The following is a 21,987-nucleotide window of genomic DNA, read 5'->3' on the forward strand; positions in this document are numbered from 1 at the left end:
AGACTGTTTTGACAACAACGCAATCAGTCAAGAAGCTTCAAGGTACAAATACCTTAGCCAATAAAAGATATCACTTATTTCAATTTATCAGTGATAGCTTCTATCGTTGATAACATGTTATCAGTGACAGCTTCTGCCATTGATAACATGTTATCAATGACAAAAGCAATCATTGATAGCTTGAAATCACTGATAAAAAGCAGCATATCGTAAATTATAATAATAGTTTTTAAGCAATCACTGATAGCTTGAAATCACTGATACGTTTTGTTTTCACTAATAGCTTGAAAATATTTCATCAAGAAGGGATAATACCACTTACAATTTCATTTATATTTTAGTTTTCAGTGACATGCCATTAGTTCACCTACTTGATTACATTTTGTTATTATTATTTTTTTTCAAGTTGATCCTATTAACAATAAAGAATATAAAGTAGTTGATGGAAACAATAATTTTTTTTTGATAAATTTGGCCTCTAAATTGTGCAATTGTCATGTTTGGGATTTGTTGGAGATTCCATATGCTCATGATTGTGCTGTTATTCGTGGACTAAATATAAAAATATATGTTTTTGTGTCAGACTATTATTTTTCCAATACATTGTTATCAACCTAGAAAGGATCGGTTCATCCTATTGGAAATTATTTTGACTGGAGATCTATTAATGTTGGTGTGAATGTATTACCTCTAATAGTTAAATGTCCAGCTGGACGACCACGAAAACAAAAGATACTGTCAATTGGTGAAAAGAAAAGCAGCTCAAAGTGTTGTCAATGCCATCGTCGTAGCCATAATTGTAGGACATGCAAGTTACCACCAATTGTTTAATGAAGAAGCTTATTTTGTTATTAATGTTTGTCATCAATTTATCCATTAGATAGTGAGATAGTTTGTTACTGATGTTTTTCATCAATTTATCAGACAGCTTGTTACTAATGTTTTGTCAATTTATCAATGATAGCTAGTGAAACAGACTTTGTTGTTAATATATTTATTTTTTAGCCAATATAATGTTTTTGTTTATGATGCTTTGTTTTGCTTTAGCCATAAGAAAGAAAGAAACTTGCGATATTTCTCTATACTGATATCAAACTATCAATGATAGCTTCTGTCATTGATATCAAGCTATCAATGATATAATGTTGTTAGTGATACCTTCTATCACTTATCTCAAGTGTTTAATTTTTGAATTGAAGAATTTATTTCATCCACTTTAACTATATGAATATCTAAATGAAACAAATGTATTCTCTCGTCAATAAATTATTTCAACAAAAGTAACTATACTAAAAGATAAGAATTTTGGCACTATTGATAAAGAAAAGCTATCAACGATAGATCCTAGGAAAAAAAATACCTTTTTAATTCCCGAGTTTTATGGAATACGTGTGTGTTATCCTGAAGTTTTAAATTAGTCATTTTAGTCCTTAAGTTTCCAATAATAGGTTTAAAAGGTCCTCTTCATTAACAGAACTGTTTAAATTAACAGATCTGTCCAAATAGATTATTTAAATGCTGATGTGGCTTGCTGACTAAGCTGATGATTTGGATTTAAATTTGTCTCGTGAAGTTCGTGTCTGAAGGTCACGAGACGAAATTCACTAGAAATGAACTCAACTTCATGTCATTTCTATCTTTTGTCTCATGAAGTTTGTATCGTGAAGTTACTTCATGAGACGAACTTTAAAAGAGGAACTTTAGAAGAAATGAACTCAACGAACTCAACTTCACGTCATTTTTGTCTTTTGTCTCATGAAGTAAATTTATGAGATGAACTTCACGAGAAATGAACTCAAGGAACTCAACTTCACGTCATTTCTGTCTTTTATCTCGTGAAGTTCGTCTCGTGAAGTAACTTCACGAGACAAATTTAAATCCAAATTATCAACTTAGTCAGCAAGCCACATCAATATTTAAATAATCTACTTAGAAGATCTGTTATTAGTTCTGTTAATGAAGAGGACCTTTTAAACCTATTATTTAAAACTTAAGGACTAAAATGACTAATTTGAAATTTCAGGGACCAAATGTACATACTCCAAAAAACTTGGGGACTAAAAAGGTATTTTTCCTAGATTCTATCACTGGTAGCATGTCTATTACTGATATCATACTATCAGTGATAGAAGTTGTGCAGTTGTATTTAAAGTTTAAAAAATCGAACAACCTATTGAAGAACATTGAACAGCCTGTTAAAGAACACTGAAATAAATTGAAAATTATAACTACATCAATCTCATTTCTGAAATATTCATATGGATTTTGAAATAAAAATATCTTGTAAAATAAAAATTTAATTTCCAAGAAAATCATAAGCATAAATATCACTATCAAACAAAAATCTATCTATTGTTAAAAGAAACAAGTCTATCTATTGCCAAAGAAATAGGAATATGAGTTATGATAATTTGAGATCAAAGTTTGGAGCACCATCCTTCCACCTTGGAGAATGTCTTATAGCTTACTTGAAGACACCTTGGGAGACACATTTTGAGAGACCTATTTTAGATTTTTTTTTTTCATTCTCCAAAATTTTCTTGGTTAGTTTTGCTTGTCTTTTCGGTCTCTTATCCACAACAAACTCCTTCATATTTTCAATTGCAATCTTTGGTCTATATTTTTTTTTTTTTTGGGACTATTTTTAAGAGTCTTTTCAACAACCTAAAATCATGGAATCAAATATAACATGACATCTATCAATATGCTATTAGTAAAGTAAATAAACCTTCCTATCATTTATACTATCACTGATAGATGTTATCATTGATAATATGTTATCACTGATAGTATGTTATCAGTGATGTCAAGTATCACTGATAGTAGGCTAATCCTATACTTAAAAACGTCAATTAATCAGTACTTACCTTCTTTTTGGTCATATGTTTTTTATTTACATTCTCTTCCTCTACTTTATCTTTATCCTTTTTCTCTTGTTGATCTTTCTCTTCATCTTGCAATTATTTCTACTGGTCATTCTCTTTAGCTTCCTTCTTCTCAATTTCTTGAGCACCCTTTTTTTAGCATCATTCTCCTTAGCAGTTTCATCTTCAGTCTGCATGCATATATCATTTATGCTATTGTACTTCCTTATACCAAAAAAAAAAAATCACAAATTTTACCTCTTTGTCTCCAACATCTATAACTTCCAAACTAGATGATGGCACTTTGTTCTTCTCAAGAGATTCTTGAGATTTCTTTTCACCACCTTCTTCTTTTTGTGGAAGTTGATCACTGATAATTTCTTTTATATAGCCCAATATATCAAGAATCTCCTTGTGCTTTTCATGCATGTCCTTCTTAATATCTTTTTGTCCTTTTTTAAGTTCTTCAATTCCTTCGTGTAGTGATGCTATTTTTCTTTCAATTGATATTTTTTTCCCTTTTTTTTGTTTCCTTTTCAATCTCCATCTCCTTTGTTTCTAGCTCTGCAAAATACCTATAGTAGTTTGATTGAATTCTTGTTCAGTTGGAACCAATAAAGTAATAGTAACTAAAAGTTTAATGAAGATGTTGTGATACTATCACTACCTGACAGCATATTTATAGAAACAATCACTGATTTCAAGTTGTTACTGATTGCTTCTATCTATGATAATATGCTATCAATGATAGAAGCTATCACAATAGCTTGAAATCAGTGATAGAAGCTATCACTGATAACTTGAAATTAGTGGGTCATAGAAGTTGTCACTGATGTTCAAGTGATAGTTTCTATCATTTGATAGTATGCTAATAATATATAAATAAAGGAATTAACAATGATAAAAGACTTACACCAGTGGCTTTGAAAACATTGATATTGATGTGTTTCCAATCATTAGGTTCTTAAGATTCCAATTGAGTAATTCTAGGTCCATCATTGCTTATTCTTCGTGAAAATCAAATGATGGGGTTGGATAATCTTGGTATAATCTCAAAAGCCCAATATATCAAAACAAGGGGAAGTCCTTCAAGGAAAATTCAAGATGGCTTATTGATGACACCCTTCTTAAAAAACTCTACATTCAGTTCAAAGAACACCCTACCCCATGGATAAGATCTAAACTTTTCTTCATCATCCAACATTTTTAAATGCTTCCAACTTACTTTGTTATGTCCTTGTGTAGGAATTAAGAAGCTTTTTAAAAAATACAAGTGTGCAAGTTTGACCTTTACATCAATGGGTATATTGGCATCAGAACCTAACAAATTAAAAGTAGGTTGGAGCTCTCTCCTTACAATCTTCATATTTGTCTTGAAAAAGAAGTTCCTAATTGTGTTGTCCATTGATTCTTTTTCACTGTAGATATTGTTGGGATTGGTGTCCTAATTCTCCCGGAGTCTCGTAGTTTGTAAACATTGTACACATTGTTATGAATAAAATAAGAGTTATTTTATTTGCATTTATGCATATTCAATAAACAAAGATTCGTGGTTATTGTATGTAAACTTAAGCATGTATATGAGATATACAAGTGGATCATGCCTTAAGTAATAGCCGAAAAAGGTCTGTATTATAAGGATAAAGGTGGGATACCTTATACCTTATCCTGGTGACACTATGGATACGGCCTGCTTTGTAGAGGTTTACAAGTATTGTGAACTACTATAGATGGTATGATCCTAACCATTCATGTGAAGACATGCGAGCAGGGGTGTCCTATACAATGAGTTTGTATAAGACCGGACCACGAGATGATTCGTCTCTTTATATAATGTCGTTGATACTTGAGACTTACATCTCAATTAAACGACCATAGATGACATGATCTTAATCCTGAGTGTTTTGGGAAATCCTGTTTTTTAGGGTGGTACTTTGATTAGTATGGGTGAGAATGGCCAGATTACCAACTCAACAAGCCTACCCTTTTGAGGATTTTTCTGATTGGGGAGCTTGGAATTCAGTTACACAAGATGGAATTCACTCCTTCCCCGCGGCAGGGGTAAGAAGATAGATTGCTCCCTTAATGGCTGATTCCGGATCTTGAACATAATGGCCACAACCTCTCTTTAGAAGAGAGGACTCGGTCATAGTATGACTATGACTTATGTTCATTAGAGGAATCAGTGGTACTCGAGGAGTTAGATGTAACTATAGAGGCATAACGGTAAATTGGCCCAGCTATACTTACGAGCGATCTGAGAAGGGTTATCGTACTGTTGATTAGTTGATATGGACACAAAAATATATCTGTAGTGAGGAGAGTGCAGTTATCGGTCTTTAGTGGAGTGACTAGCAGTTAACGGATGGTGGATCCCGTGACTAAAGAGTTTAGTCAGTTATTCACATACCGTTGGAGCTTCAAGCTACAGATCCATAAGGCCTCGTTGGTAGCTCAATGGATTCAAGTTGAGAATCAGTTCTTGGGGTTTAATTGAAATGTTAAAATTGACAAGAGGAAATTTAATTATATATGATATAATTATGTGATGTATGAGATACATTAAATACCATAAAATAGAAAAGAACTATGGTTTCTATGTTTCATGAGATGAAATATTAAAACTATAGGTTATAAATATAATATGGTAAGTTGGTTATCATATTTATTTACAATAATATTAATTATTTGATAATTAAATATTTTTCTCAAATAACCAATTGAGTGGGAGGTTATTGATAGTTTTATGGTAACCATGAGATAAAAGGAAAATTTTTTCCTAAAATTAGGGAGTTGCTACTTTTGGAAAGTTACTCATGGTAAAGCTATCAAGTGAAAGTATTTCACTAAACGATAGCTAGTAGAGAGACTAAATGATCGTAGTTTGATTATACGATAATTCATTCAGCTGATCGTAGCTAAATGATCGTGTGGCTTTGTCTATATGATAGGCTATTATTTATTACACAATCGAGCATATCGTCTATACGATAGACAGCTTCCTATCTCCCACTTGCTCGATCATCTACACGATTGTTGTCCTCCAGTCTCTTCCTCTAACTAAGATCATACAAAGCCCACAACTCCTGGATTATTGTATATTGTACTTGTTTTTTCATGTATTGTATATTAGTCTCCTGAGGCATTAGGACAATGTGGGATATTGTTGGGATTGGTGTCCTAATTCTTTCGGAGTCTCGTAGTTTGTAAATACTGTACACGTTGTTATGAATAAAATAAGAATTATTTTATTTGCATTTACTCATATCCAATAAACAAAGACTCGTGGTTATTGTATGTAAACTTAAGCATGTATATGAGATATACAAGTGGATCATGCCTTAAGTAATAACCTAAAAAGGTCTGTAGTATAAGGATAAAGAAGGGATACTTTATACCTTATCCTTGTGACACTACGGATGCGGCCCGCTTTGTAGAGGTTTACAAGTGTTGTGAACTACTACAAATGGTCTGATCCTGACCATTCATATGGAGACATACGAGCGGGGGTGTCCTATACAAAGAGTTTGTATAAGACCGGACTACGAGATGATTCATCTCTTTATATAATGTCGTTGATACTTGAGACTTACATCTCACTTAAACGACCATAGATGACATGACCTTAATCCTGAGTATTTTGGGAACTTCTGCCTTTGAGAGTGGTCCTTTGTTTAGTATGGGTGAGAGTGGCCAAATTGCCTACTCAACAAGCCTACCTTTTTGGGGATTTGTCTGATTGGGGAGCTGGAAACTCAGTTACACAAGATGGAATTTACTCCTTCTCTACAGCAGGGGTAAGTTGATAGATTGCTCCCTTAAGGGCTGATTCGGGGTCTTGAACATAGTGGCCACAACCTCTCTTTAGAAGAGAGGACTCAGTCATAGTAGGACTATGACTTATGTTCATTAGAGGAATCAGTGGTACTTAAGGAGTTAGATGTAACTACAGGGGCATAACGGTAAATTGGTCCAACTGTACTTACGAGTGATCTATGAAGGGTTATCGCATTGTTGATTAGTTGATATGGACACTGAAATATATCTGTAGTGAGAATAATGTAGCTGTCGGTCTTTAGTGGAGTGCCTGTTAGTTAACGAATGGTGGATCCCGTGACTAAAGAGTTTAGTCAGTTATTCACGTACCATGGGAGCTTCAAGCTACAGGTCCATAAGGTCCCCTTGGTAGCTCAATAGATTCAAGTTGAGAATCAGTTCTTGGGGTTTATTTGAAATGTTCAAATTGACAAGAGGAAATTTAATTATATATGATATAATTGGTGTGATGTATGAGATACATCAAGTGGAGGATTAATATAAATATGATTTACATTAATTACCATAAAATAGAAAAAGAACTATGGTTTGTATGTTTCTTGAGATGAAATATTAAAACTATAGGTTATAAATATAATATGGTAAGTTGGTTATCTATTTATTTAATAATAATATTAATTATTTGATAATTAAATCTTTTTTCTCAAATAACCGATTGAATGGGAGGTTATTGGTAGTTTTATCGTAACCTGTGAGATAAAAGGAAAAATGTTTTCTTAAAATTAGGGAGTTGCACTTTCGAAAAGTTACTCACGGTAAAGCTATCAAGTGAAAGTGTTTCACTAAACGATAGCTAGTAGAGAGACTAAAGATCGTGGAGTTTGACTATATGGTAGTTCATTCACCTGATCGTAGCTAAACAATCGTGTAGCTTTGTCTATACGATAGGCTGCCATTTACTAATGATCAAGCATATCGTCTATACAATAGACAACTTCCTATCTCCCACTTGCTCGATCGTCTACACGATTGTTGTCCTCCAGTTTCTTCCTCTAACCAAGATCATACAGAGCCCACAACTCCTAGATTCTCAAGACAACCATTGTTGTGGTGTCCTCACTTAACTCGATTGGTTTTGATGAGCTATTGGCCGTTCGTTGGGTTCGTTATCGCTGTGTTCGTTCTGTTGATCGTGCTGTTATTTCGATCGTTGCATTTGAGGGCTGAGTTGTTATTCTTGGACAATTGGAAATTGATCGAGGGAATTTGAAGAATGGTTCTTCAAAGGTATGCATACTCTATCCCTTGATACTTTGTGTAAGCTGTTGGCCTTTTGGCACTTAATCTCAAATTAATTAATTTTAATTAATTAATTAATTAATATTTTGATGATAACAAACTCAATTTTTAATTACTAAAAATATTAGTTTTTTAATATATCCATAACGTAGAGCTCGGAACAACGATTCCAACACCTCTTGAATCACTCAAATTGGAGCTAAAACGAAGACGATATGACCGAAACAAGTCTATAGAGAAAATACCGTGGTGGATGACGTGGCATAACCAGACCATTTGCATGTAAATATGTGGCAGCATATTGGTTAAATGGTGGATCATTAAAAGATTAACGTATGATGGACTTTTGATTTTTGGATTGATTTAAAATAAAAAAAATGAAATTTAAAAGGAAAATAAATTTAATATTATTTTATGTTTGTGTCTAGCGGCTAGTTTTTTTACACATGGTATGTTTTTTATTTTTGGATTGATTTTAAAGAGAATGAATTTAAAAAATGAATTAAAAGGAAAATGAATTTAATATTATTTTATGTTTGTATCTAACGGCTAGTTTTTGACACATGGTATTTTTTTTATTTTTTTGGATTAATTTTAAAAAGAAAAGGAATTTCAAAAGAAAAGGAATTTAATATTATATTTTTTTTGTATCTAACGACTAGTTTAGTTTAAAATCTCTACCATTGATTTTTCTTTTCCAAAATCCAATTTTCCAAATTAATTGTGGTTTCTAAAAAATTTTCCATCTCTATATAAACCATCTTCCTCCCCAATTTTTAAACCAACAAATTTTACATTTCATAATCCTCCAAAAACTCAAAACTTCCATTGTTGCTCTCTCTAAGTTACCAATTTTTTCTTTTCATCTTATTCTTGAGAGAGTGTTATTGTATTGTGAGGATAAACTTGTCGAGTGCTTAAACTTGTAAATCCACTCTAGTGAGAGTTGTATTGTGTTCTTCAAAAATTTCAATATTTGTAACGGTTTGATCCTAAACTGTGGAAAGGATCCTAAAATTTCAATATTTGGAAAGGAACGGTGGTGTAACGGTTGGACTCTAATCCTTGGAAAGAGTCGGAAAGATTTTATTCAATTTCCCAAGAGGCGCTTGGGGAGTGGAGTAGATCGAGTTTGACCGAACCACTATAAAAATTACGGTGTCTTCTTCTCTAACTCTTTCCTTTTTATTTTTGCAATTAATTTAAGTAATTTATTGTATGTTTTAGTTTGTTCTTATTTATTTGCTAAAATTTGATAGAATTAAATTATCACATTTTTTGTCATCTTATTTGTTGCATAATTTGAAATTTCTTATTATTTATAAAAAGTGTATTAATTAGTTTAATTGGGCTAATTTAAAAATAAAAAAGTTTAATTAAACCCTATTCACCCCTCTAGGGTTGCCATATCGATCCAACAATTGGTATCAGAGCTCTTCTTGAAATATTTATTTCTTGATAAGCTTAATTGTTTTTGAGCTATGACAACTTTAGGTTTTATCCCTTTTACCGATAGTCATTCTATTACAAAGCCTCATTTCTTTAATGGTACTAATTATAGTTATTGGAAAAATAGAATGAGATTTTTCTTGCTTTCTATTGATTATGATTTATGGGATATTGTTGAGGAAGATTTTAAAATTCCAACAAAAGATGTTGATGGTGTTAGCACTATAAAACCTAAGGAAGAATGGTCAATAAATGAAAGAAAAGCATGCTCTTTAAAATGCCAAAGCTATTAATTGCTTATTTTGTGCTTTGAATGAAGTTGAGTATAATAGAGTGTCTATTTGCAAATCGCTAAAGAGATATGGAATAAATTAGAAATTACTCATGAAGGAACTAGTCAAGTAAAAGAAACAAAGATTGACATGTTAGTTCATCAATATGAAATGTTTAAAATTGATGAAAATGAAGCTATTTCTGATATGTTTATTAGATTTACTAACATTGTCAATGCTTTAGAAGGACTTGGGAAAAAAGTACTCAAATCTTGAGAAGATAAAAAGCTATTGTGATTTTTGCCTAAACAATGGGAGCCTAAAGTCACCGCCATTCAAGAGGCAAAGGATCTCAAATATCTCTCCATTGATGAACTCATGGGCTCGTTGTTGACGCATGAGATAAAGATCAAGAAAAACATGGAGGATGAGAAGAAAAAGAAAGAAACGAGTATAGCTTTAAAGACCATCTCTTTAGAAGTTGACTCCCAAGATGAAGATGACCTTGATGAAGATGATGTTGCCTATCTTTCATGTAAGTATAAGAACTTCATCAAGAGAAAGAAGCAATTCAAAGAAGCATCTCTCCAACCAAAAGAGTCAAAAGGTGAAAATAGCAAAAAGGATAAGGTAATATGCTATGAATGCAAGAAGTCGGGTCATATTAGAACCGATTGTCCTTTTCTCAAATCATCCAAAGAAATCCAAGAAGAAAAGCAATGAAAGCTACTTGGAATGATAGCGATGAAAGTGAAAGTGGGAGTGATAATGAAGAAGTGGCCAATTTTTGCTTCATGGCTCATAGTGACAAAGAGGATGAACAAAATGATGAGGTAACTCTTGAACTTCCTTTCTTATAATGAATTGTTCGAAGCTTTTGAAAATATGCAAAATGATTTAAAAAAACTTAGTTCTAAGTATGTTGTGCTTAAAAAGAAATACAATGTTTTATCTAGTAAAAATAAGTCTTTACTTAAAGAAATTGTTTGCTTAAAAGAGAATGAGCATGATGCTATGCATATTGATTAAATGAATATCTCTTGTGACAAGCATGCTTTTGATTGTGATGAGAAAAATGTCTTGCTTGACAAAGTAAATGTGAATTTTTTTTTCAATGCCACATTCTCTCTCCAGACGCCCACTACACTTAAGGGTATTTTAGTCTAAAAAAATCTATCAAATCTTATATACGAAAATATAAAAATATTTGGACATTTATGAAAATAAGTCTTGAAAAGATACTAAATCTATAATAATCCCTAACCTTTTTTTGGATAACTATGAGCTAAAGTTTTCTAATTTGACTAACGAGGGTAGTTAAGTATTGAACCCTGAAATCAACGTTTGTATATTTAGTTGGGAAAAAATAATAAAAAATAAAAATCTATGATTCACAAATATGGTTAAAAAATCAATGTACACCACGAATGCAATTATTGGGTTGTAAATTAAAATAAAAAGATGAGTTTTTTTTTTTTTTTTTTTTTTTAGAAACAGAATACTAAAGAGACGTTTAGGGCAAGAAGTTAGTTATTAATCCTAGGTTATTGTAGTTGAATTCTAATAGTTTGTGTTTGAGGTGTATATTATTTTAGTTTTAGTTATAATAGAATGTATTTGAGATGTAAACTATTTTAGTTTGAGAATGAAATAATAAACATTTTAACAAAAAGTAAACAAATGATGAATATAAAATAGTAAAAGCTATAGCAAAAAATAAATAAAGTTTTGAAATAGTGTTGACTATAGCTAATTGGGAAATACAAAAGAGTATCTACTATGACAAGGGGTGGTTATTGTAGTCTTGAGACAGTTCTTGCCCTAAACACAACCTAAGAGTCTAAGACGAGTTTACAATGTTAAAATGTCAAGAAACTGAAATTGAAACGAAAGATAGACGTTTTAGCCAATATTTTATTTCCTAACAACCTATAGTAATATAGGTCCAATGTTTTTTTTTTCAACGTCAAATCAAATTCAATTTTGTTCCAATAAATTTTAACAAGCATACTTATGATAGGAAGGATTAAGAAATTTTGGACCAATCTAAAAATTCAAGTTAATTGGATCAACTACTCAAAAGACCCAAACATGATTCCCAACCCAACCCGATTAGATTTGAGAACCAAACCCAGCCTAGTTGAGTTGTAGTCTAAGGAACAAATTGACTTAAGAAAAAAAAATGTTTTTCAAAAAGCTCATTTTCATTTAATTACTTTTGATAAAAATTGATTAAAATACACGTGAAAAAACTATTTTGAGTGGTTGTCGAACACTTTTCTTCCAAAATGACTTGTTTTTTAAATTAAACACTTGAAAATGTATTCCAAACACATCCCAAGTTATTCAAGTTCTCAAATCATTTGAACCTCATAAATCTATTAGATATAAAATTAAATTTTATTATTTCTATTAGATTTAATAGGCTTGCTAGTGTTTTTCAGAAATTATCAATAAAACAAGTGGTGAAAGTCAAAAGAATCAAACCAGGCCAAATCTTCAAAAGAAAGTGAAGAAAAAAAGTTAAGTTGCCAAAAAAACAGGTCAGCTCCACAGGGCTGTCCCTGGCACCTAAACCCGAGAGCTCCCATTTTCAACTTTGCCCAACGCTAGGCACTAGCACTGCAGCAACAACACAAACACAAAATCGAGACTTTTTAGCAGGGCAGTGCCATAGCACTACCCTTCTGTAAATTATAAGGAAAAAAAGACTTCGATAAGGTCAAAAGACCTACTAAACACAAATTTTAAATGTTAAAAATATCCAAACACAAAATTAAAAGTTAATAACACATCTTTTAAAGTTCATAACCTCAAATTCTTTGTAAAATAAATAAATGTAAAATTAAAAGCTGAGATTCTAACTTGTAAGTTAACATAATATATATGAATGTAAAGTACGTGTAAAATCAAATACTACAAAACGAGTAGCTAGCTACCATTATTATACCCCTATACTTTAGCCATTCTTACAATATTCAACACCTAATAGATAAGACCCTTGCGTTCATTTCAAAAATTGATGATTCAATTTTCCAGCTCGATAATGGTTTAAGCAAAAAAAAATGACGATTTATTTGGTAAAGCACGAAGATTACGACTTGAGGTTAACCAAATGAAAGCATCAATCTTCAAATAATCAAATATCGAGAATCCACGTTACGAAAACTCGTATTGTTTACAAGATACATGAACTATTTTTCTCATTACCAATTAATTTCAAGATGAAACATGTTATCTAATACAAAAGTATTAGAACAAAAAGGGATCATCTACTTCTGCCAAATTGAACCTCAATCGGCTACCTAGTCTCAAACTACACGGCCATTTGATAAACCAAGGGGGAACAGCAAATTCAACATGGTACAATGTTGCTAAACATTTGTTTTCTGAAATTACTACTGGATTCAATCGATCACTAATGCTTATATAAAGCAATCATAAAATTCAAGGACGAAGTTTTCACAAGCTCCAAAAGTGAATCCAAGATCCTTTCTTATTGACCATGGTTAAAGGTCTATCATAGTTTTTATAAAATTGCACAGCCCTTGGCATTTTTTGTAGATGCAAAAATCAAGTCCACAAAACGACATTGCATAAAAAATCAGAAAAATGCTGCAAGCAAAAGGATAGGATCCCCACATCCCTAACAACTCTCCATTACTTTAGTTTTGTAAATAATTTTGGTGCAACCTGCAAGAAAAAGTGTTTTTGAAGTTAGTTCAACGTTATTTCAGTTTTATAAAAACTGAAACATGTTTAAACATGTTTATGTACAACTTTTCCTGCAATTTACATTCTATAAAAACCAAAAGTTACTTACACATTTGTCAATGCAAGACCAATAATCAAAATATTGTCCAGTGCAATGCTTATGACCACTGTCATCCCCTTGGATTCTCTTCACGCACGCCTATGACATGGAAAGACAATAATCATCATTTTACCTTATCTTTATACTAATGATAGAATTTGAATCTGCTCAGACATGATTAACAAAGCAAAATATTAGGACCCTCTTCGTTACTATGTAGCAACAAGTCATCAGCTGAGACACAGATATGAGAAACTAGCCAATTTTCAGGGAATACACATCATTTTTCTATAACTTTCATTGAAAAAAGAAAATACAAGCGCATAAAAAAATCCCAGCCCCACAAAAAAGGGAGCTCATCTAAAAATACTCCAACTATACAAAAGTGAATAGGTACGGTAATTACAAAAGCTCTTCAAAATCGTTAGACCGGAGAGGAACATGAAAACTGGGGAAAATATGTCATATATGCACATCAAAATAAATAATTCTCCAAATTTGATGAGGACTAGTATCCTAGGGGAAAGAAGTCCATTGCATTTTTTGAGATTCATCAACATCCCAATAAAAGGATGTCTAGTGACCAAGTCTACGCCAACTCCAAAGCAGGGTATAAACTAAAATCAGTGAGACGTGGAGACAAGATATCTTTGTCGTCAATATTGATTCAACTTCACAGGAGGGAGCTACATTTGGTACAAGACAATTTGTTAAGGAAGGTTATTGTTGCCTCCATGACCTAAATGATTAGCATGATAAGGAAGGATCTTTCACCATATTGTACAGGGGCAATTGTGTTCACTGTAAGCTTGCACTAACAACTTTTGACGGAAAAATTATGCTTTTTAATGAAAAAATATACAAAAGCATACGAAAAGAACCTAACAAAAGGAGACCAAAAATAAGCTTGTTGGGCGAAAATGATTCTCATCCAAAAGAATAAAACAGGTTGCACTAACAACTTTCTTACTATTACTTTTCATGGCAAAATAGGACCCAGAATTGAAAGAGATTAGAGAAATTATAAAATATGTTGGTGGAATTACTAATAGAAAGAGAATTTAAATGGTGCTACTTAGCATTTAAGTGGCTTCATTCGCTTTGCTTTATTTTTTAATTCCTTTACTTATAAGCACTTATTAGTTATAAGCACTAATATGCCCACAATGTCCAAATAATGTTCCAAACATTGTACAACCCAAAGACAGATTTTATCTTCAAGGCGTCGCTTGATTGATGGGGACCAAGTGACGTTAACTGGTTTTTTCCATAAGAAAATTCAGAAAACAATGGTGGAGCCAAAATCCATTCCTTTCCCTTCTTTTTTTTTCCTCTCTCCCAATCCCCCTCTCTCTCTTTCAGAAAGGTGGTATTTTTGTATTCAGCATGATAAGCACAGACCAAGTCTTGTTGGGAAGTACCCAAAAATCAAATATGACTCTTGTAACTAAGCTTCGTTATTCTCCATACAGACCTATGAAGGGTTAGTGATTGGTGGCTGCTTGTGTATTTTATTATTTTGAGAAAAATAAATAACTAAAATCTAATTGCTATTCACAACACCAACATCCTTCGCCATTTTCAAACTCAAATTTTCTAACATATGCACTCCCTTCCAGTTGGGTTTTTTTTTTTTCCAAAACGAAAGTTCACTGAATACTAACTGTTGTGTCACAAAGAAGGTTTGAAGCTACAAGGAAACCTACTTATTTAATAGTAGATTTATTCACGCAGATAGATTCAAAATCTTCAATCTAGTATAGTGACGGTTTAATCTCTAATCAAATAAGAGAATAGAAATATACCCATTCATGAGACCAGATTTTTAAAGTTAAGAAATCATGGGGAAAAAAGAATGCATAATGAATACAATTCCAAAAACTGAAGAAAAAAGCATATCCAACTTCACTAAGACTCATCAATCCCCCACAACAAAGACCAATAAAACCCCCCCGTACCTGATATTCAAGTAGTGGCTTCACACACTTGGGTTTGCAAGCTTCTTCGAGATACCTTTTCTGATCAACGGGTTCTTCATCCGCCCTACATTGAAGTAACAAGGAAATTTCGATAAGTAAACATCAATACAAATAATCTTCAACATTATGAAAGATAGACACAGAGTATGGAAAAGACATGCATGTAAAAGTAGCTTCCAAGTTCAAACCATATGAAGTATCTCAATTTCTACTCCTGTATACTTTAATAGTAGGCATTCAAAAATGTAACTATCTTGCTGATTATTAATCCTTGCAAATCTCCAAAAACATCGATCATATCACCAAGCGAACAAAATGCTACATCTACTCGATGCTAACACATCTGATTTATAACATTGAAACTAAATCTTCAGCAAACTAATTCTTTCCAATATGTGCAAAATTCACAGCGCTTTATATTTCATGGTTTCAATTCCACCAGCAGGGAGATGATACTTGTCATGGTAGCTGCTCAGAAAATCAGTATTCAGAGAAAAATTTGTACAAGAACGTGCTCCACAGTCCACCTTAATAACTCTTCTGACCACAATGAGCCACTTACAAGGACCGAAATATTGGCTTAGAAATTTATGAATGCCAAATGAGAATGTAACAATAACAAAACAGCACTTGACCACAGGGATACAAATCCAAAGTAATGTACCAGACAATCAAAAAGTTCAACATGTAAGAAATAAAACGGTAAAAAGACATTGTATAATACATGGTGAGACCGAAACAAAAAGGGTGGATACTCACATCGCTAATAAATAGTACTGACTTGGAGCAAAAGAGCACGCAAGAAAACCTGAAAAATAATAAAAATTAAGCATCAACATGGGAAAAGAAAAAAAATTATTGCTTTAACTTGTACATAAATGCTGACACCAAAATCCATGAACTCTAGTCCACAAATTTGAAATGTCCAAGCCTTTAGCTCAAGCATTCTTTTGAGGAATGGCAGACAAAAGATACATAAAGAATTGAAATTAACCAGCCTCGAGCTAAACTCCATCTTTTAAGAGCATCATTGCCTAGGCAAGATTAGATTTCAGGTTCAGAAGTGAAACATTCCGAAAGGAAGGTAATATTAGAGAGCCTTGCAATTTTCACCAAAGGAAAAGCAATTGATTTCAGTCCAATGATTTATACCCACGAATCAAACTGCCTATGTTTAAGGAAATTAAGTACGGTACGTAATGATACTCGTTAAATTTGACTCCATTATAAAGAAATGGAAAACCCAAATTCAAAATTCGAGACTTGAATGTCTATCAGAAACGAGGAATCAAATCATATAACGAAACATAAAAATATTTCCCTCAAATACCAACAAACGATATAACATTAATGCACATAAAAGAGAAACAAAAACAAAAATCCTACGTCGATCTCTTAGAAAACTTCAGATTAAACGAACCCAATTGATAGAAGAAATTAAAAACACCCAGAAATACCAAACCACGCGATCGAGGAATGGAGGAAAATTAAACACGGATCTGATAATAAAAATCGAAAAAAGAACAGAGAAAGTAGGAACAAGAATCAAATAAAGCTCAGAAACAAATAAAATTAAAGACGGGAAAAGATTTTTCCGCTCCTGCTTCATACCTTGGAGCTGAAACACGAATCTGGGAGGAAACTAGCAACTCTGATTAGGTTTAGTTTCGAAGCTGAGAAATTGCAATATGACAAGTCTTCCGCTTTTCCGGTTCATTAGCAGCTTCTCGGGTCGGTTGCATTCGGATTCGGTTCATTTCATTCGGGTCGGGTCGAAACTTCCCCCCGGAGCCAACTGTGTAAAATGTAGGTTCGTCCGTCGCTAGGATAAAGGTTTGATCATCATTTTACATCTCTAGACGTTGAACTTTTTTAAATGTATCGATTTACGTTTATTATCATGTTTCCTTCATAAGAATTTGGTGTGAAACCTATAATTATATTATTTAAGATCATATTTATTCACTATAATAAAAATTAATGTAATTAGAATGAGATTCTGAATGAATCGTAATAGGTCTGAATCACAAACGTAATTGGATTGCTTTTGATCGTGTTTATCTATGATTATGAAACTGCTTGACCCTAATGGTATTGGTAACTATACCTATAACGATAAAAGTAACAATAAATGTGACAAATTCATAATTTTCATACTATTCCAATAATAATATCTATAACGTTAACGGTAACGATAAAGGTAGTAGATCTTATATAATTTTCAACTACGAATAGATTGAGCACCCTTCATTTCTCAATTTGATTATACGATTTGATTATAAATTTCAAGGCGGATCCCACATTCCATTACGATTATGGAAAACATGTAAACAAAAAGTAATCAATTGGGGTCCACTTTTTATATTATCATTGATGGATTACCTTTCAACTGGTGTAAACGTGATCTAAATCTCTAAATTTTTATAAATTGATCCATTTAAATTTTTGGTCAAATTTTCCTTTAAAAATCGTCCATGCATTTATTCCAATCATCCATTTTGTAAAACTGATATTTGAAGAAGTTTATAAATGTTTAAGAATCATTATATGGATAGTTTTTAAAGATAATCACAATGACATGCTAAACTGATTGTCTTATGAAAATTTGGGGTTTTAATGACTTGAATCATAAGTTTCAAATGATATAGGTTGAGTGTAATCTAAAAGAATGTGTAGATAGATACAATTATGAAAGTTCAAGTTTTATGCTGATATAATAATTATTAGTTCATAATTTTAATTGATATGTTGATATAATTATTAGTTCATAATTTTAATTGATATAACTCCCAAAGTTTATATACATAAATTGATATTTGCTCTAAAAAAATTTAAACGAAAAAGCTATTAAGTTTTCAGACTTTTAGTTTTGTAGCTAGTAAGTCTTTCAATCTTAAAAGGTGTCAAATAAGTCCTTGGACTTTTAATTGTGTTTAATATAGTTTTATGAAGTTTTGATTTTGTGACTAATAAATTATTCAACTATTTGATTTTATTCTATATTAAATAAATTAGTTAATTTTAAAAAATAATTCATAGGTATATTAAACGCAAAAGTGAAAGTTCAAGAATATACTGGAAGTTTAAGAAACTATAAATATTTTTTAAAATTAAAATACCAAATAAATACATATGCACAAACTTGAAAGTTTGACAACTAAACTTATCATGTCAATAGAAGCCTCAATCCAACTTGAGAGGAGTTTTGTAAAAATCATCGATGAAATTATTATATTATTTTGACCCCATTTGATATCATTTGATTTTATGTTTTATGTTATTAAAACTCATTAAAGGCAACTGACATTAAAGGGCTTTATAACACTATCTTTAATGTCGGTTTAAAACCGATATTAAAGCCCGAAATTCTTCTAGTGAAAAGTTTGAATTTCATTTGGTCAATAAATTCGTAAGTTTGGTTTTATTATGCTATTTATAACTCTAAACCATTCATTGTAGTCCTCAAACATTTATGTTTGCTCCAATTTAATCTCGAACTTTCAAAGTATTTATTTTAATTCTTAAATTTTCAAAAATCCACCATTTTGATCTTGAATTTTTGAAACCTTTGTTTTTTGTATTTTTCAAATCTATGGTTTATTTGTCAAATCAATAACTTTACTTATTTGTCAAAGTAAGCATCACTCAACTGATATATTGATATATTTGTGACTAGAGATGTCCACGAGATATACAAGGTCGTAGATAGTTTCCTCATCCTATCTTCACTTTCCATTTCATTTCCCATCTCCACCAAAATTTCACAAAGAATTCAAGGTAATTTTCCTACGAGAAATTTTTTACTGTTTAATTTTTTAAAAAATAATTAACTTAAATTTTTACTATAGGAAGGTTTTAATTACGTAGTTTAATTTTTTACTGTTTTTTTTACATAATTAATTTCATATGGACAATTTGATTTTTTTAAAAAAAAAAATTACTCCAACTTTACAGTAGAAGATAAAATAATTACCTATCTATCTAAATTTAATGTTCAAATCGAATATATTCATTTTTTAACATTAATTCAAATATATTAATAATATCGACCAATAAACAATAAAACTTGAAATATAAATATAATGTTAATATAATGATAATAAAACATAACATTAAATTATTAATTATTAATTTAATTATAATAAATTAAAAAATGTTAATGGGCAGGCATGGGGAACAGGGGAATGTATTCGGGAGTTTTCCCGACTCTCTATTTAAACGAAAATCTCTAGCCTAGAGACAAGTCCCCACGGTAAAAATGAACATCCCTATATATATAACTAAGAATTTGTGGTTTGAATCCTCTCCTCCTATTATACTATAAAAAGTTACTTTCAGTTATGTTTAGAGGAAACTCTCACAAATTTATATTATATGCTTTTGGTCAATTATATCATAATATCAAGCTTATATACATAAACCATAAGCCAATAATTCCTTTAAATTTTTAGGTTAAAAATTACTTTTAGTCCCTAAACTTTTATATATGCAATAATTTAGTTCCTAAATTTTGATTTGCAACGATTTAATCCCTATACTTTCAATTTTATAACAATTTAATCACTGAATTTTACTATGTAACAATCTAGTTCTTCAATTTTAAAATTTGTAACATTTAGTTGTCCCTATTGTAGAAATTAATGTTAAGGTTTAATAATATTTCATGCATAAATAAATCGTTAAACTAATTAGAGACTTAATATTTTTACAAAATACAAAGTTTACATCATAAAGTATTAAAAATTGATGTCTAATTCTGATAATTTTTTTACGTTAGTGACTAAATTGTTACAATATTGAAAGTACAAGGACTAAATTGTTACATACTAAAGTTTAGAAACTAAATTATTACAAAATCAAAAGTATAGGGACTAAATCATTACAAACCAAAGTTTAGAAACTAAATTGTTACTTTCATAAGAGTTCAGAGACAAAAAGTATTTTTTAACTATTTTTTATTTTTTATTTGTATTATTTATTTCTGTTTGTACTTTTTTTTTTTTTAACATGGTTTCTGTTCATACTAATATATTTCTATATATAAGTAACATATGTACAGATAAGTAACACCTAAGCATTAAACTTTAACAAAAGAGAACTAAGAGAATCTTGAATAAAATATTTAATAAACTAACACTAAGCCTAATTCGAATATGTATATGAAAAACGGTCCACAAATAACATATATTTTTATGATAGTAAAATCATGCTCATTTCGACGATTATCTCTTGAAAATTATATTAATTATTAAATTCTTTGAATTATTTCTAGGCCTTACACATCAACTATTTACTAATATTTGAACCTCTAGTAAATTATGGTCACCCATTTACTCTAGAAGGTGCTAGTTAGACTATATTATTTATGGTTGAAATTTTGAGCCCTTTTTAAGTTTAACTCACAAATCTCTCGATAAATTTTGAATTTTACAGGTTGTACCGTTGGTATACATATATAATCTTGATAAAAATAGCTGATAATAGCTAAAGGCTAGCTTACTCCAAATTCATTATTATATATAGTACTTGAAAAATGATTTATAATACAATATGGTTCAAAATTTTGTACACTCGCAAATAAATTTAGTATAAGAATTTGTGATATGATAAAACACCATAGATTACCATGGACTAGTTACTACTCATGACTCATGAATCATAAATATCAAATATGTTTGTTTTTTTTTTTTTTTTTTGGCTTTCTTCCTGGTGGTCTGGGATTTTTTGCGTTTATATTTGGTTATGTTCTAGTTTTATCTTGTTGGCTTTGTTTGCATATTGTTGCTCTGTTTTTGCTTGTGTTGTTTTGTTGCTTTGATGCGATCCCGGGATATGGGATCCTCCTTGTTGTATAATAATATTATCTATTCTAAAAAAAATTCAAATTTCGGTCAAGTTAACTAATAAATTTGAATCTAAAAAAAAAAAATAACTCATGAAATTGTCAATTAAATTAGAAAATTTATTTTAAAGACAAAACTGTTGAAAATATTTATAAATAATAGTAAAAAAATATCACGATCTATCGACTACTATTTGTCCTGATATAGATATAGAAAATAGTTTATCGCGGTCTTGTATATACACAATAAAATTTTGTTATATTTATAAATATTTTGATTAATTTTCCTATATTTAAAAATAATCTAATACAGTAAAAATATATATATAGAAGGATATTGAAAGTAGTGTGTAAAGAAGCAATTTTGGTAAATTGAATCATATCTTTACAAATACGATTGCAAATAAATCCTCTTTTTTACAGAAAGAAGTTACTGAAAGAATAAATCCAAAAATAAAGGATATATATTTGGAGAGCCCTAAGTAGGCAGCTAAAGAATAGGTGAAATTGACCAATTTAAATCAGTTATAAAATTGCCAAAAATAGGTTTTATATTATTGTTAAAAAATGGGAAATTATAACAAATTTGCCTCAAATCTTGTATCGCCACTGAATAATATAAAAAATGAATAATGTTGTACAATATAAATACCTTATATTGCTCTCTCAATTTTCATCATCCTCAGCCTTC

The 21,987-nt window shown here is 30.8% G+C and overlaps 1 protein-coding gene across 1 annotated transcript; it reads right to left on the bottom strand.

Annotated features, from left to right (window-relative positions):
* Positions 1 to 12,835: 12,835 nt before the first annotated feature.
* LOC120070569 (cytochrome b-c1 complex subunit 6) lies at positions 12,836 to 17,175 on the bottom strand. Its single transcript, XM_039022362.1, has 5 exons — positions 17,066 to 17,175; positions 16,214 to 16,262; positions 15,434 to 15,518; positions 13,485 to 13,574; positions 12,836 to 13,354 (listed from the first exon to the last, which is right to left on the bottom strand). Coding segments are annotated over exons 2-5 (210 nt in total). The 5' UTR covers positions 16,216 to 16,262; positions 17,066 to 17,175; the 3' UTR covers positions 12,836 to 13,321.
* Between the last annotated feature and the right edge of the window lie 4,812 nt (positions 17,176 to 21,987).

Source organism: Benincasa hispida, chromosome 1 (assembly GCF_009727055.1).
Source record: "Benincasa hispida cultivar B227 chromosome 1, ASM972705v1, whole genome shotgun sequence".
NCBI classification, from domain to species: Eukaryota; Viridiplantae; Streptophyta; class Magnoliopsida; order Cucurbitales; family Cucurbitaceae; genus Benincasa; species Benincasa hispida.